The sequence below is a fragment of the Sinocyclocheilus anshuiensis genome, unplaced genomic scaffold, assembly GCF_001515605.1.
Source record: "Sinocyclocheilus anshuiensis isolate Anshui unplaced genomic scaffold, SAMN03320099.WGS_v1.1 scaffold214, whole genome shotgun sequence".
Classification (NCBI taxonomy): domain Eukaryota; kingdom Metazoa; phylum Chordata; class Actinopteri; order Cypriniformes; family Cyprinidae; genus Sinocyclocheilus; species Sinocyclocheilus anshuiensis.
Genome location: NW_015544136.1, coordinates 815,675 through 832,473, shown reverse-complemented (window position 1 = coordinate 832,473; position 16,799 = coordinate 815,675). Strand labels below are relative to the sequence as shown.

The 16,799-nt window shown below is 38.1% G+C and overlaps 2 protein-coding genes across 14 annotated transcripts in view; one reads left to right on the top strand and one right to left on the bottom strand.

The window, feature by feature from the left end:
- Positions 1-10,233, top strand: part of LOC107694967 (microtubule-associated protein tau-like) — a 54,528-nt gene extending 44,295 nt beyond the window's left edge. For 8 of the 9 annotated variants that reach the window (XM_016494706.1, XM_016494699.1, XM_016494707.1 and 5 more), the window contains 3 exons: positions 3,739-3,820; positions 4,076-4,182; positions 7,194-10,233. In XM_016494706.1, coding sequence (XP_016350192.1) covers positions 3,739-3,820; positions 4,076-4,182; positions 7,194-7,409 — 405 coding nt within the window. In that variant the 3' untranslated portion in view covers positions 7,410-10,233. Of the gene's footprint in view, positions 1-3,738; positions 3,821-4,075; positions 4,183-6,137; positions 6,274-7,193 lie in introns of all 9 variants that reach the window. The other variant, XM_016494704.1, reaches the window with a different exon arrangement.
- An 812-nt stretch (positions 10,234-11,045) lies between these two features.
- The window catches only part of LOC107694965 (KAT8 regulatory NSL complex subunit 1-like), a 105,680-nt gene continuing 99,926 nt past the window's right edge, over positions 11,046-16,799 (bottom strand). For 4 of the 5 annotated variants that reach the window (XM_016494695.1, XM_016494697.1, XM_016494694.1 and 1 more), the window contains exons 9-15: positions 15,827-15,994; positions 15,554-15,693; positions 15,353-15,471; positions 15,189-15,246; positions 14,286-14,398; positions 13,549-13,804; positions 11,046-13,271 (exon numbers count right to left, since the gene is read on the bottom strand). In XM_016494695.1, coding sequence (XP_016350181.1) covers positions 13,038-13,271; positions 13,549-13,804; positions 14,286-14,398; positions 15,189-15,246; positions 15,353-15,471; positions 15,554-15,693; positions 15,827-15,994 — 1,088 coding nt within the window. In that variant the 3' untranslated portion in view covers positions 11,046-13,037. The remainder of the gene's footprint in view (positions 13,272-13,548; positions 13,805-14,285; positions 14,399-15,188; positions 15,247-15,352; positions 15,472-15,553; positions 15,694-15,826; positions 15,995-16,799) is intronic. The other variant, XM_016494698.1, reaches the window with a different exon arrangement.

Genomic DNA, 16,799 nt, shown 5'->3' with positions numbered 1-16,799 from the left:
GTCAAATCACTAGCCAATTTGGCGGGTTACTTTTCGTAAATTATGTTTACTAATTAATTTCTTGAGGAAGTTCATGTAAGCCAAATCTGCACAGATTTAGTGTAAATACTGAACTCGAGACTCATCATAATATATTAAATAAGCCTAATTGCGCATCATCTGGGCATATCTAGCTTACTTGAACATACCCAGCGATGTAGCTACTGGCCATCGGGAGCACCGGGACATTCCCGGTGGGCCGATCGCCGAAGCGAGGGAGACCTTATATTAGGCGCTGTTTTTCCCACGCGAACCACGCGAAACTGCAAAAAGCAAGTACTCCAAAAGTGTGAAGCGGTGCTACCCGGTGCATGCGCGTTAAAGCGGGCGCACTGGTTTCCTTTGCATTGAAGCAATAACGAAAAGTCAAAAAATGCCTGACACCGTGTACCGTGTCTACACCAGATGCGACAAAATACTATAGAACCCATTATAATCGGTGATGCGGCGGATGTGGCACATTCTATAAAATATCTTTTGTGTTTTACAGAAGAAAGTAAGTCATTCAGGTTTGGAAAGACATGAGGGTGAGGAAAGGATGACAGCATTTATTAGCAGTGAATTTCCTATGTTCTAGCACAAAATCAATGCTTATACTGAGTTTAATTTTTTTGGCTAGTAGAAATTATGAATGGCCGGTAACTTAAAAATTTAGTAGCCAAATTGGCTGGTGAGTGAAAAGGTTAATTTCAAACCCTGGTTACGCCTGTCATTTACACTACCCTGGCATTTTCGACCCTCAAAAACTGAGACTTTTGAAAATGTTGCAGACCCCGTTTTAGTTTGAAAACTCAGAGGTTGCATTTCAGTGTAAACGGATCAAAACTGAGACTTTTGAAAACGATGGCGTGACTGCCCACATTCGCTCTGCGTATGCTTGACGACCATGTAAACAATAACATCATGCTCATTGTTGTACCTGCATGAATGGTCATGTGACATGTGTTTTCGGTTGTATAGTGTAAACGGAGAACGTTTCTGAAACACAGTAAAAATGCAAATGTAGATGAGGATCGTTTTCATTTTAAAACGCCGTTTAAAAAAAGGCTGTCAGTGGAGGAACAGAAACCTTTCTGATTTCATTTAAAATATCTTCGGTTCTGTTCTGAAGATGAACGAAAGTCTTAGGGCATTGAAACAACACGATGTGAGTAATTAATGACAGAATTTTCATTTTTGGGTGAACTATCCCTTTAAGTATGCAAAGCTTTTAAAGACAGTTCTGCACACTCAAGGTGAATAGTCACCTTTTGTAACTAATGAAACCCTGACACACATACCCACAGTCAAAGCTTTTAAGTAGCTCTCCATCAACAAGTCAAGTATTATCTGCTAAACACCCACACAGCCAAAAGACAGTATTAAATAATTGTTTTTAAACTGTTAGATTAAATTAGATTAAAATTAATTCACTTATTTTTAACTTACTACTGAGCCTGAACATCCAAGATGTAATAATCCAAATTATTACTTAATTGCTTATTTATTACTTGCTATAAATTTATTGTACTATTATAATCCAAATACAATAATCTTAAATTTTAGCATATTAACCTTATGCTAGCACTTTATTTTACAGCCGTGTTCTACATGTACATGCTATGTACTTATTAAAGTGAATACAATAACTGGGTAATACAAACCATGAAGCTCATAATCTTAACCCATTTAGTTACCTTATATTACCCATCACTTTCTTGGGTAAGTACCAGGGGTGTGGACTCGAGTCACATGACTCTTGAGACTCGATTTAGACTTTGACAGCAATGACTCGAGACTTGACTTGGACTTGAGCCCTGTGACTCGGAAAGACTTTATGATCAGATCAGAGTCGTTATTACTCTAGACGCGTCCCTGCGTGCTTGCGCTTGACTGACAAAAAGCCAGAGACTGTGTTCAGGGAGCGCTGGCTATACAGTATATGCTAGTATAAATTAATGGAGTAATAGCATATCTTACGACAAAAGAACCGAGATAAGAAAAAAAAAGACATGATTCGTATATAGCTATCTCCGCCTTGAGGTTCCAAATAATGGCTCATTGGCTTAGATATAACACCAGAAGCATATATTCTTAAGCACACATGCAAAGTATGTTGCAGCTGTATTTCTATGAAATTCTTTTGTTTTAGCTATTCTGTTACTAATAAAATGTTTTTTTTTTTTGTTTGTTTTTTTCACTGCTTGTCCTATTTTGGCACAATCCCTAAACTGAATTTGAGTAGTTTTACTAAGGGCACCCATCTCACATGAAATTGAACTATGGGACTTGACTTGGGACTTGTCTGTCTTGACTCGGGACTTGACTTGGGACTTGTCTGTCTTGACTCGGGACTTGACTCGAGAATTGAATGCAAAGACTCGAGACTTACTTGTGACTTGCAAAACAACGACTTTGGTAAGTACATTGTATGTATACATAAGTACATGTACTGTAAAAAAGTGCAACCAACTTTATTAATATATTTTACGTTCCTGTTGATCTTTCAAGAGATGAAACAAAACAAATACAATGTGAACTGACTGATGGCTTTAGCTATGAGCTGCGCTATAAGGTGCCAGAGTTTTTTTTTTTTGAAGGTTTGGCTAGTCCAGGGACTGCGGCATGCCTGCACTGGCAATGCATTTGGGCAAGACATCCATCTAAATGCCTTTGCAAAAACTAGGTTCAATTAATTTGCCTGAATCCCCAGTGTTGGTATCTCCTCTTACCTGGTGTTCCTCCTGGTTCCTCTTGGTGATGCACCCGGATTGCTGACTGATGTTGCTGCGTTGCAGATGTGCTGCTGTGTAGACTGCATGCATGTACCATAAATTCCTCTGCAGGTGAAGATTGTGAAGGGGTCTCAGGTAGTCAGATATGCAGAAACAAAACTCCAAGGGATATGGATCTTCACTTGAGTGCTTGAAACTGAGCATGTGCATCATTACAGTGCTTGCAAGGCAAATTCAAATCCATTAATCTGTATTCAAATACCTAATTTTTCTTCCTCACACTTTTTTGCAACTCTTATCACCTTGAACTACTTAACAACTACTTACTCAATTCAGACATTGCTTTGTAGATAATTTCATCCTTAGGTGTGCTACTTTTTTTCTCTTCTATTCTGGATCATTTTACCAAAGATGCTGTTTTGTTGCCTTACAAGTGCTGGTATTGCCTTCAGAAGTAAATCTAGTTATATCTGAATTTCTCCTGAGACAGTAAATCAGATATAACATGCATTGTTGCATTACAGTCTCTTCCCTCTATAAGCCCTTGGGTGCCTTTGACTAAAATATTGAGTGAATCTCTTTTCTGGCTCAGTATTTGGGACAGAGAGGAAAATTTTCATGTCTTAATTCTTGTTTGAAAGGGTATTTACTCAATTCTAAATACCCTTCAAGACGTATTCAGACAGATTCAGACGTATTGTGACGTCAACCCAGTCTATATGCACACACTTTACTCCTCCAAAATTGAAATACGTCACTCCATTACATTTGCATGAAGTGTAGGTATAGTAAATTGGATTTATATCTATTTTGTGGTGGCCTATAAATGGAAGCAAGTTTCTTTGTCCCATGAACCCTTTTTGTTGTGAATAATGGTCATTTTCCTACTCCAGATCATCAGCTCCTCAGGTGCCTGAGCATGCGGTTCATTTCCTTCCCAAATGCTCTGGTTGATAACTGACTCTATTTGTTCCTCTTGCTTCAGGTTCAGATAGTGCACAAAAAGATCGACCTAAGCAACGTCCAATCAAAGTGTGACTCCAAGGGCAACATTCATCACAAACCAGGTGATATTTCAGTCAGATATGAAGAAAAATAGTATAAAAAATGCCATTAGGCATTTTTAGGCCAAACACGACAACCAACATTGCTTATTCATTGTTTATGCAAGTTTTATAATGTACAATTTTTTACATTTTATTTACTGTACCTTATTGGAATGGAAGCGCCATCCCTAACTTTATCTTCACCTCCAGTAAACTAAAAACAAATGGGAAAGGTTTTATTTAAACAGAAGTTGTACACTTTTATCTGCATTTTAGGAGGTGGAAATGTGGAGATCAAATCTGAGAAGTTGGACTTCAAAGCCCAGTCAAAGGTTGGATCTCTGGAGAACATTGGACATGTTCCTAAGGGTGGACAGAAGAAGGTATGTTCTTGACTTTATTAAACACAACACCATGAGTCAGAAATGTGCAATACTATGTTGAATTATTTGTCATTTGGATGTAGAATTAATTCACAATAATACAAATGCGTAAGACAACAGTGTTACGCTTTTATCTACTTTTATCTGTAATACTCACTTGAGTTTCCTTCATGTTAGATCTTGCTATGGTCAGCATGCTTCCTCCTGCTTGGCAGACTTCAATGTATTTCTTTTGCACATATTTTTGCCAACTTCTTTGAGATGCCTTTAAAAGATCTACTGTTCTGCACCTAATCTAGAGCAAATGTTATCCCGTGGTCCATTATTTATTTGTAAAATGTTTTATAAATGTTTATTTCATCCAAAATCTTAAACTCGGTCTGTATTTACTCGCTTCATGTTGTTCCAAACCTGCATGACTTTATGGCTTCCATGGAACACAAAAGTAGACGTTTAGCAGAATGTTTTGGCTCCTCTTCTCATTTAATGAAAGTGAATGGGGGCTGTCGGGCTTCAAAGACAGCCAGGACATGCAGAATTACTTTGTGTTCCACTAAAGGGAGAAAATCATATGACATTAGAGTGAGTAAATGAAAATATCTGTAGCTTTATGAAGCCTTGCCTCATTAAATCTGAATGAATGTAGTCTCAACACAAAACCAAAGTCTATAAAGGTATTTCATTTAAGGGTGCTGTATGTAGGATTGAGTGGTTGAACTAGGTATTGCAGTCCAAATTCAAAATATTGGAGAGGGTTATTTTCATCCGGCTCCTCCTCAGACTTGACGCACACGCAGGTTGCCAGATTGACCACACCAACAGGAACGAGCGCACTTGACGATGAATGAAATGAAATACGCTGTGTTTTCCGCCAACTGGCAACCCGGGGTGCCGAAATACAATGGGTAAACTGACAGTGGGCGGGTTTCAAAAACCAAAACAGACCGACATTCCGGCCCGGAACGCACATTTTCAAAGGAGAATAACTGACTGTAGCATTGTTTTTCAGATAAACAAATATGTTAACTTAGCATGTTTCTTAAATTTCTGCAAAGATATTATGGTATTTTTATGCTTTAGTAGAGTCAAAAACTTACATACAGCACCTTTAATATTATAAGTTCTAATGAATTACTTATAATTATGTATTAAATGAATGATGTAGGATGATTTTATATATGTAACAAATGAAATAAACGTACTGCAGAGGATTTACTGGATGATAGAAGCTGAGTGTCTTGCTCTCCTTCATCTTCTCTCTCTACTGAGCACATTTTCAATCATTTTTAAGATCACTGCATTTTCTAGTGCTCCCTTGCTTAGTGCTAACCATTCTTCCATTCAGTGATCTGCTGCTCCTGTGTTGTGCTGCTGCTTTCATGCGTTCACATTCAGAAACATTCAGGAATCAAGTAGGAGTGCTGATCTGCGAACTATTTGCAGCACTTTAAAGATAAGAAGCTTATGTAAAATCATGGATCTTGGATCTCAGATGAAAGTTTTGAATGAATCAGTAGAACTCTCATAGAATTCATTCAAATGTCATACTTTAAGTTGGTCCACTTGTAAGGTTGAATCAACTTAATTGTTGTGAAATGGGAAGAATGCTTTATGGTGGGTGGTGACATGTTTAAATGTATTTATTTTTTAGTCTAGCACTAGATACAGTACATCGTAAATATGGATTCACTTTAGTCTTCTGATCAAACTGTTTTTGCTCTTAACTTATTGATGGACATTATTATTTGATCCAAAGGAAGATGATGATAGAGTAGCTCGGCACTCTTACTTGGAAATATTTGATAAGTGTTGAGACAGCTTTACCCCATCTCCCAGCATTCCCTCTAGTGTGAGTGTGTTTTATCCCTTCATAACCTCATTTCATAATTTGCATCCCAACCCATTTTGTTTTGTTTACCCATAACCCTGTGAACTATGTGGCGTCCACGCTGTAGAGGGAGAAGGGGAAGGAAGCAGAGCCGCAGGCCGCAAATGCTTCCTCTAATGGGGATGCTGTTCACTCTAATGGTGGTGACATGACCTCTGACCTTCCCTCTGAAGGGAACAGTCTGGTTAAGTCAGAGGGCCTCAGTAAGTATATCACAGCAATTATGAAGTGTCAGTTTATGGTGTCATGGTTTTTATGTCCTGTGCTAGGAATAATTTTGTCAGCACTGTAATAAGTCTTATTTCAATTCAATTGTGCATTATCTTTATAATAAATGTTTTTGTATATTTCTGGTCCCGCTCATATGAGCAAATATAACTATGCTTATTAAAATGGGTTTAAAAGGTATATGCAAATCACTATAAGAAGACTAGTGCTGCAGCTTTATAAGTGTACAAGCCCCACCTTACCATATTGCATCATGTTGTCCATGTAAGTCCACTAGCGGGCAGCCTTACTGTATGACCTTCAGCTGTCTCTGAAAATAAAACGGGGATAGCAGATTATAACACATTACCACTCAAAACCATTTTACTTTTTTTTTTCTTTTTTTTTAAAGAAATTAAAACTTTTATTCGTAAGGACATTAAATTGATCACAAGTGATAGTGAAGATGCTACAAATATATTTCAAATAAATGCCTTTTTTATTTTCTATCAAGTAATCCTAAATAAAAAAAAGCATGGTTTCCACAAAAAGCACACTTGTTTTCATCACTGATAATAATAGAAATTATTTATAGGGCAGTACATCAGCATATTAGAATGACTTCTGAAGGATCATGTGACACTGAAGACTGGAGAAATGGCTGATAAAAATAAATTAAATTAGGCCTACATTTCAAAATATATTAAAATAAGGATCGTAATATTTCTAATATTACTGTTTTAGTGTGTATTTGATCAAACAAATGCAGCCTTGGTGATAAACTAAATACAAAATCTTAGTAACCCCAAACAATACATACGACTTTTAATTTTATTTTATGCATGTATGTATTATCTTACAAAACCTGACAATTGTTCATATCCATCCAATTTAATCCAAATTTTTCTTCCTTCAGATTGAGAGCCACAAGCTAAATTTCCGAGAGCAAGCCAAAGCGCGCACCGACCACGGCGCTGATATCGTGTGCCGGTCCCCCGACATTTCCACGGATGGATCGCCCCGCCGCCTCAGCAACGTGTCTTCCTCCGGCAGCATCAACATGACCGACTCCCCGCAGCTGTCCACGCTAGCTGATCAGGTGTCGGCCTCCCTCGCTAAACAAGGCCTGTGAGCTGCCAGCCGAAGCGTGTCGGCAACTGAAAAAAAGTTACAAATGTTTCTCCTTCAGTCCTTTCAAATAAGGTGCTTGTCGGATTTCTCCTAACTCAAGGTTGTCCCAGCGGCTTGTCTGCTTGTGAAATAATTTTTGCCTCCTGGCACGGAGAGACAGGTATTGATGTTATTGGCTTAGTATCATCAAAAGAAAAAATTACAATTTAAAAGGAGCTGGTGGTGTATTGATCCAAATGGTCATTTACAGCACTGAGTAGCCTGATTTTGTTTGTTTAATACCCCATTTTTTAAAAGAAACAACAATGACATTTGCTTTCAAAGCTGTATTTGCTTCGTTGCCTTATTGTGAATGTTTTTATTTACCATAACTTATGCACTCCTGTTTTGACATGCAGCAGTAGGGAAGGCAAACAAGCTACATGGTTTGGAAAGGTGCAGTTAATGATACTGGCTGTGAATTTGATAGGACAGAAACATTTCAAACGCTCTTAGGTAAAACTTGAGGCAATCAGGCTGTAGTGGACACATTTAACAGCAGTAGTGGCCTGCTATATAATTATTTAAATCAAACACATTAGCGATCACTATAGTGCATGTTTTGTTCCTTAATAAAAGCTGTTAAATTCACTAAACACCTCAATTGTGTGTTTGGTCCAAAATAAAACAGTAAAGACTTTGATAAATCATTATTCAGATCTGTTTGGGATGCTGTAATTCTAATATCATAAATTAGATATTTCTGTACCAGACTTTGTCTGTGAATTCTTTAAAACGGCACATCCTCATTCATCACCACAGCAAATTCTCAAGGCTTATCGGTCCTCGATTGCACTGGAAGTTGCATCGCTGTATGACATCTTCTGGCTTGGCCTCTAGTGACTCTTGACAGAGAAGAAAGCAAATGTCAATTTACAAAAATCATACAAAACTTTGAGATAAAGCTGTTGTAGTACAGGGCTCAACATTAAGGATTTTTGTCTATCTGGACAGTTATATAACATGTTGTGTCTAAAAATATATAACATACATTTTAATTTGAGATTGTCTTTTTAAAATGATTTAATGCAAGTAATTAGAAATGTAACGCCATGAAAGCTATGACATTTGGCGTATAGCTCTTGTTGGAAAATATAAAAAAATATATTAATTTTATTTTTAGCAACATTTTGTCTTAAAAAATTAGAGATGATCTATTTACAATTATTTAATGCAAATAATTAAAAATGTAACTCCATGAAAGATTAATTTTTACACAGCTTTGGGGGAGGGAAACATAAATGTCATATAACGCAAAACCTTACTGATAATATCTACTAATTAATGACAACCATTTCAGTGCATCCAATACATCGCTTGAAGTTTCAGTTTTCAAAACAAAAATGATTGCTATGATTAATACGTTTTATGAGACCAAATATAAGATGTAGTGACGGCCTTAAACAGGCCCCGGATCACATTGTCATCCTTATTGTTGAGCTCTGAAGTAGTTTGCCCTGCACAAGCCCCATCAAACTGATATCACTCTGTACATTCTCTCATTGTTTCCTTTAACTCATCTCTGTATGGTCACGATGCTTCTGTATTGATGGATTTCAGCTTCTGCGTATAAAATGCTGTTCCAAAGAATGTGTATGGACCAAAGCAAAGGACATGAGGATTTCAAAGCACTCAATAAAATAACTAACATCATATCGGGAAATCTCATATTGGGAACAGACAGCTGAAAAGTGCCTCCCGGTGTCCATCAGCTGCATTTGAGAAAACAACTATCTGTTTTAAAGATTCTCTGTGGTCTAAGATGGATTCAGTCATGTACAGAGTTGATTCACAGAGCAGGACATTTAACACGTTAGTCAAGCTCCCCTCAGTACTAAAGCCTTCAATATAGTCATCAATCCAAACCACAACGCTCACACGCTGCACATTCCCAGCATGCAATGGACTTCACCCATGGTCTTGAATATAGTAACCAGTCACCACATCCCCGTCCAACTGTTTAGAAAACTACCTTTACTAGAGCGTTTAACTCATCTTAAAACATGCAAAGAAAGAGGGAAAAAAAAGTGGAGGAAGACTGAAGGAATGAAGCTACCTGCTAAAATCCAGGTTTATGTTGCACTCTTTTTTTCTAATAGTATTGTGTGGACGATGTTAAAGATGTACGAATGTGTTCAGATGATCTGATTTGGGTCTGACACTAAGCTTTTTATTTAATATCCGCAGTGCATTGCAGCTTTATGCTCATTTGAAAGTGAATGCACTGATTTGACAGAAGAGCTGCCTTTACACAAACTACATTACTCATTTAGATGTATATCTTGCGTTTAGAAAGGGGTATATAATATTAGGTAAAATAGGGGGAAATTTGCATCCAGAATCCACAATATCAGTAAAGGATTTGCCTAGTGCCACATATATCTCACATGACCCTGTGAGACGCTTTAGACGGATTGCTGTAAACCCAACATTGGCCGTCCTTTGAACAGCATGCTGCTAACTTAAACCTGAGCATTTCGACGTGTGGGTTAAGCTGAAGAACAGAATTATCAGATAAAATGTTTAAAAATGGCACTGGATAAGGCCTTTTAAGTAATTCTACCCTTTAGCTGTTTCAGACGGTTCTGTAATCTGTTGACCGGTCGCGAGGTCTCTCTCTATCTCTCTCCTCCGTTTAATTTCCCGCCTCTGCTCTTCTCATCGCAGTTCTTCATTCTAGCTTGAGAGTTGTGATTGTCTTTATCGTAATGTGTTTTATTAATTGGTTTACACTGATACTCCTTGCTGTAAACGTGAATTTGGAAATAAAGTCCGTATTAAACTGCTTTCTGTGTCCTTTGTTTTTTGTAAAATGACTCTTTTGGTCTCCTGTCCCCCTTAGATTAATTCATAATTAAGTGCACGCAACGCGTTATAAACACTAGATATTCTTAAAGGTACAATGTAATTTTTTTTCTTAGGTAAAAAGTTTCACGTGAAAAAAAAAACAATAGCTTATTGAAAAATCTGTATACAATCATGAACACTTCAGGAGCCAAATGAAAGCGGTTTTAATTTACATGGCGCGGGTCGCCTGGTGTTCAGACCACATGACGAGACGAATAACTTACTGTGGAACGGAGTAAATTAACAACGGTTAACGGCGAATAGCACAACTTTTTTTTTAAATGTATTTGGTAACCAAATTCTTCCGAATTTGCGTGCTGCAGCATTATGGCCGCTAGGCGTCAGTATAGACTGTATAGCTGTGCCTTTCCAATTAACTCAAAGAACATGCCTGTAGTTTTTTTTTTTTTTTTTTTTTGCTTTTATCTACCATTAGTGGTCTTTAGCTTTCTTTCACACGGTTTCTGGTGGTTTTACCCGAGTGAACCTTTATCTAGGTCATTACAGTGCAGATAAATGAGTTACCACAACCTTTCTGCACTTACCTTTAACATTAGTGTGAACAATTGTAATGGGTTTCTAAAGGTTTCATATATAAAAACCACAAATGTATATAAATGTTAAAAGAAATGCAAGGTCCAATCCAAATCCTTATTGATCCAAGCAGAATATCTGTAATGAATTAACTTAAACTTCATATATGAACCGGATTGAAACAATTAATAGAACAGAAAGACAGAAGACATTTGAGTACAATATAATTCACTTTTAATTTGAGAAGCACAAACGTTGCCTGTCTGTCAGATCGGCCAATTATCCATAAACATTTTTTTTTTTCATGTTGCCTCTCCATAAAGAAAGTGTTAAATATTCTCATGTGTCTTCTCCCTAGACAATCAGGACAGCTACAGCCTGAACATCAAACACAGTAAAGAATCAAACAAGGTATGTACAAAATAAACTGTTTTTGTTGTTGTTTTGTACAAACTATTACATGCTAAAGGATATACCAGACTCACCCAAACCTCATTCACCACATTGGAAATTCAAAGTATGAAAATAACTCGCACGATACAATATTGGCTTTTGAAAGCTAGTCAAACCTTATGGTACATTTGCCTGATAAGTACACAGAACCCCACAGAAAGAGACATAAAACCATAATTAATGATATTAAGAATGAAAGGGGCGGTGGGTTTCTCAGCAGGAAATGGGACAGTCGTGGATGGTCCCCTTACGATTTGCCACACAACCTCAAAAGATGAGATTTATCTGACACTATGATCGCTGTTACGCTCCAGTGAAAAGGAATATATTAAGGATTTCTGGTTTACATGACACCCCTTAAACAAGAACAAATGGCTACAATAGCTACGTGTGACGTGTGACGACGGATACAGAGAAGCTACTTATAAAAATCTTAAGTAACTGGTGTCCGCTATTAGACTTGTACATTCGTATTAGTTAAAATAACAGGAGGGAGTTGCAAGCAGTGACTGGGGAACTAACAGAAATCGTTCCTCATCAAAACATGGCTGTGACCGACAGCAACTGAGGAGCCAACAAATGAAAATCTGCCAAGTCCTTTCTTATCAAGCACTCCAGCTAACATTATTACTCGAACATCAAGTTACGGGATTTGACGATGGCTGTAGGTATTGCAGATTGTGTTTTATTAAACGAAGACAAAGTTTAGACCTGACCAATCAATGGTAGAGCTCCTTTAAATGGGGTTGGAGCTAAGTCGAAAGAAAAACCGAGTCAAGTGTCAGCACATTTCAGTTTATATTGGAGTGACTGCACGTTCTCTGGACTAACCAGATCATGCATAGCAACGTCAAGTGCTTCAAAATGCACACCCTCAATAAGTTACAGAGTTGCAGCGAGTGGAATCTAGTCTCAAATGTTAGCGTCCTGCGCATGTTTATTCAGGTGCTGATTGTAAAGTTACGGACAATTGTCGTGCAAGAGACCGACCAATCAAGTGCTCTAATCAAACGGTGGCATTTAAAAAGCGCATGACAGCTACTCGTCACTTTCGTTTTCTGGCTGCGATGAAGGCACCTGCTCTCTCCGTCACTTTGACAGAAGTGGGGCACAGACAAACCACGGTATTCACGAGAACATGGGACTGAAATCAAAACCAGATATTGGAATTTATGCAATTCCCAGGCATCAAATACGGGGAAGTTTGTCTGTTTAAAATAATAAGCAGGGAATGTGTAGAGAAAAATAATTTAAAAATGAAGACAGGCATCTGTACCTTCGTGCAAGTCTCTTGTAATCATAATTGTTGGCTTTATTTTAACGCTTTATCACTCCATTATAAACTGCAAGGTTGAACGAGTAATTTTATGTGGGATATTGGAAAAATCTGAAAGGGTACCACACACACAATGCAAGCTGAGCCCCTCAGTACAACAGCATGCTAAGGGGGAAATGCTCTTCAGCGATATACAATACGTTTCTGAGCTGCTTATTTTGGTTTAGCCCTCAAGCTAATTTCTTTCTTCCTTTTTATTTTTTTAAACATTTTTATTCTTCAGTGACCCAAAAGCAAGACTGAATTAAAACAGGTCTTAATATATATCTCCATACAATTCACTAAAAACCGTGAAAGAATTTACTGATGTTTGAATATCAAACAACAGGGACTTTCATTCATTTTATTTCATTTTATTTTTTCATCTACGTTGCTGCTGTTTCAGTTTCTGAAAGCTGGTGGGTGGGCAGAGTCTAGGCTTCATTGGTGAGTAGGTTTGGGTGGGTTGGTTTGTTTTTGCTTGGCGCCGTCATTGCCGAGAGGTGATGAAGGCCCAGCGTCAGACTCCGACTTGGACGATCTGCACCCGGACACCCGTCGAATGGTCCTACAGGGCCTCTCGCCAGCTGGACTGTGATGGATTTCGCTCTCCTGCTGTGGATCCACATCCAGCGGAAATGTCCGGCATTCCCATGGCTGTACCGGCTGGGGAGCCCGTAGGGGACAAACAGAGACACACTAAGTAAATATCTGCACACATAATAAGACAAATGCACCAAAAGGGCAAAAAAAATCTGGTAACCGGAAGGTTGTTAGTTTCCTAATTCCACCTTAGTTGCACCAGTGGGACAGCCCCTGTATTAAGTGTACTGCAGTACAACTGAGCACATGTGACTTTGAACGTACAATAAAGCCTCTAGCTTTACCGGAAACACTAGACATCATCAATTCTAGGAAATTTACCAATGGTGGTTCTATATCGGGCGCCTACCATTTCCTCATAGGTATCTGGGGTGGAGCAACATGTGTCCTCGTTGGACAGCAGCCGTTGGGAGTCTCTGGAGCCGGGCGTGTGCAGGCCAGACAGCATCAGCATCTCTGGACTGACAGGGCTGGATGGAGATGCCACCGAGTTGTACTCATGCAGCAGGTGGAAATATGCCGTGTCTGGAGATGAAGGCTGCGGCGTGGAGGGGTTTGTGCCACACAGCAAGGGGGTTGTCCGTCCATCCACAGACTTGTATGACCTGTGGATAAAAGATTAGCCCTTATCATCATGTGTGTTTAGACTCTGGTATGAATGCGGTGAATAAGTGTAAACACTGCCATCTGAACTTTGGTGCACACCAAACAAGAAAAGGTGGGTCTTAGACTGCTTCCAAACAATCTCTGGTGCAGTTTGACAAATATGAATGCAACATGGACCAATGACATCTAAACTAACCAAAACCTATTACAGTTTGGAACAGGCATCGGAACGGCCATGTCCTTGAAGCAGATCTTTCTTTGTGCATCTGAGATGACGTTGTTGTAATGCTTTTTGCTTCAGTATGTTCTCATTGTACTGTTGAGGTAAGTGAACAGCCTGGAGTTGTTTTTCACTGCAATTATTCTCTCATGTTTAAAACTGTTAACTCGTTTGCCATCATGAAGTACAAAACACAAAGGAGAAACTGCAATTGTTCCTAAAAAGGGCAAAGAAAAGCAGTACAAGTTCTGTTCCCCCACCTGCTGCCCCTTCTCTTTGCAATGTTGCTGGCACTCCAACTCCATCGGGAGCGCTCCTGCTCCTCATACGAAAGGTAAAGCTGAGAGAATGTGACATCAGAGAGATCCTCAATCTGAGGGAATGGGAGAAAATTATTAAAAACATACACCAGGCAGTATTCAGGGATGCAGGCAATTAAAAAATGACAAGGGAGTCCTAAAATTAAACATTAACAAGCCAAATCACAAATTACAGAATCACTGTGGCTGAGTGTAAACCCATTTATCAATAAGTGGTAATTTTCTTTTTTAACAGATAGAACTCAATGTGTGAAAGTAAATAATTGTCTTTCACATCAAAAGATCATTAGTACAGGTGTTCCACAAGGCTGTGTCAGTTCACCCATTCTTTTTACACTTTTTTTTACAAATGAATGCTTAATTATGCATTCACAAAACAATATTTTTAAATATTCAGATGGCACAGCCATATTAAGTTTACTGTGTTCACGACAATATTAGCACCATCTACCAGTCAGAAATAAGCCGGTTTGTTGACTGGTGTGATAAAAATGAGTTAATAATAAATACAATGAAAACAGAGGAGATTGTATTTGACCCAAAATGCATAGGTGATCATCGTCAAGTGGTTATACATGACCATTACATCGCCCAGTCACAGACCTATAAGTATCTGGGCGTTTACATAGACAGTTCACTTGCATGGAAAACACATACTGAACAGATTTTTGACTGTCTAGATTTTTATCATATTGGCAGCCATTTTAGCTCAAAACCTACTGAGCTGCCTACCAAGAAAGCGTTTTGGGGCATACTCATCTTACATGCTTGTCTAGGTAGGCAGCTTACAGGCTTGAGAAACAGCCTAAAATAACTGTTGGGTGACCAACTGCATGGCCGTACCTCCACTGCATCATCCTCTTCAGATATTGGTTTTGCAAAAATGTCCACTTCTCGCCAACTACAATTAAAAAGCAAAGGGTAACAAATTTAGTAGGTAAAGAACAAATCTTTGAATATATAAGGCTAATGAACACAGGTATGGATAGACAGTTTGAGTCTCTGACCTTGGGGTAAGGATCTCTTTATACTGTAGTTTCTCCACTCGGGTGGTGGCGGCCACAGACATGGGGATGACGATGTTATTGATATCAAAGGGGCTCTCTCCTCTCCGTCGGCGAATAGTCTGAAAGAGTCACATACAGACTTAAGTAACTCGTTCTCATGTTTACACAAACAGACTCGGAAGACTTTGAAGAGCATCTTACGGCGGCACTGCTGTTGAGGTGAAGGGGTGTGGAGGTCTCGGAGATTGATGGCTGTCTCATCAGGAGGCTGTGGGTGGGCGTGTTTAGAGCGGACAGAGATGGGCATGGACTCCCCATGTCCATATTCAACTTTGGAGCATCTATAGACAAATCAAAGACAGTGCTGAGTTACAGGACTGAACTCAATGGTGATTTAGAGGGAGAGGGAAGCAAATGTGACTGAAGCCAATAAAAGAAGGAACGAGAAAAAAAAGAAAAGAATGAACAACATACTCTCTGTACGGTCCAGCGAGGGTTCACGAGGTCTCTTGCGGCCGTGACTCCTGTCAAAAGAACTGCTCTGGCGGAAATGCTGGCGAGACTCATGTTTACTGGCACTGATTGGGATATCTAACTGATGCTGAGAGACCTTCTCTGAGCGCACCTTATGATGCGACAAACCTGAGAGAAATGGCAAACAGAAAGATAAATAGATGAAGATGAAACAATTTAGTTTTTGCTGCATATTTCAAATTGTTTTTTTTTTTACATAGTTTGTTCAATTATTTACACTTGCACTTATTTTTTACATTTATTTTTAACTCAATTTTTAATTGTTACTGTTATCTGTTTTACATTTCTGTTTCAGTTACTCTGCATCCGTTGTCTTTGATTATATATATAAATTTTTGTTTATCGATTTACATGTTTATTTCTACCTAATTTTAACTTCTCTTTTAATCTGTACTGTTTTCCATTTTAATTTTTAGTTTTTTCCCCTTCTTAATTTGTGTGTTGTGTTCCACTTATTATTTTGGCCATTTTAAACAGTTTTTTTCCCAATTAACTTAATTCAATTTTTAATCTTTAATGTTTTTCTTTCTTTGCCAGGTACTCTGTATACTTTGTCTTGGCTTATTTTACATAATTTATGTACAATGAATTGCATTATTATTTTGTTTTACCTTTATTTCTAACTTCATTTAAATCTTCACTGTTATTCATTTTAATATTTAAGTTTATTTCACACGTGTTAATTTTATCTTTATTTCATTTTTAATATGTAATATCCTTTTTTGTCACTATATTTTACGCAACGTACATACTTTTGCGATATTTTTCTTGAACATCTGCTAAATGTTTTTGCAACACGAATACATGATTGTCATGCCAAAATCTCTCAATAAATTGGACTAAATAATACACAACTACCAATAATAGTAATAGTAATTTCTTTATATTACACATGACTCAACTCTACAATTCA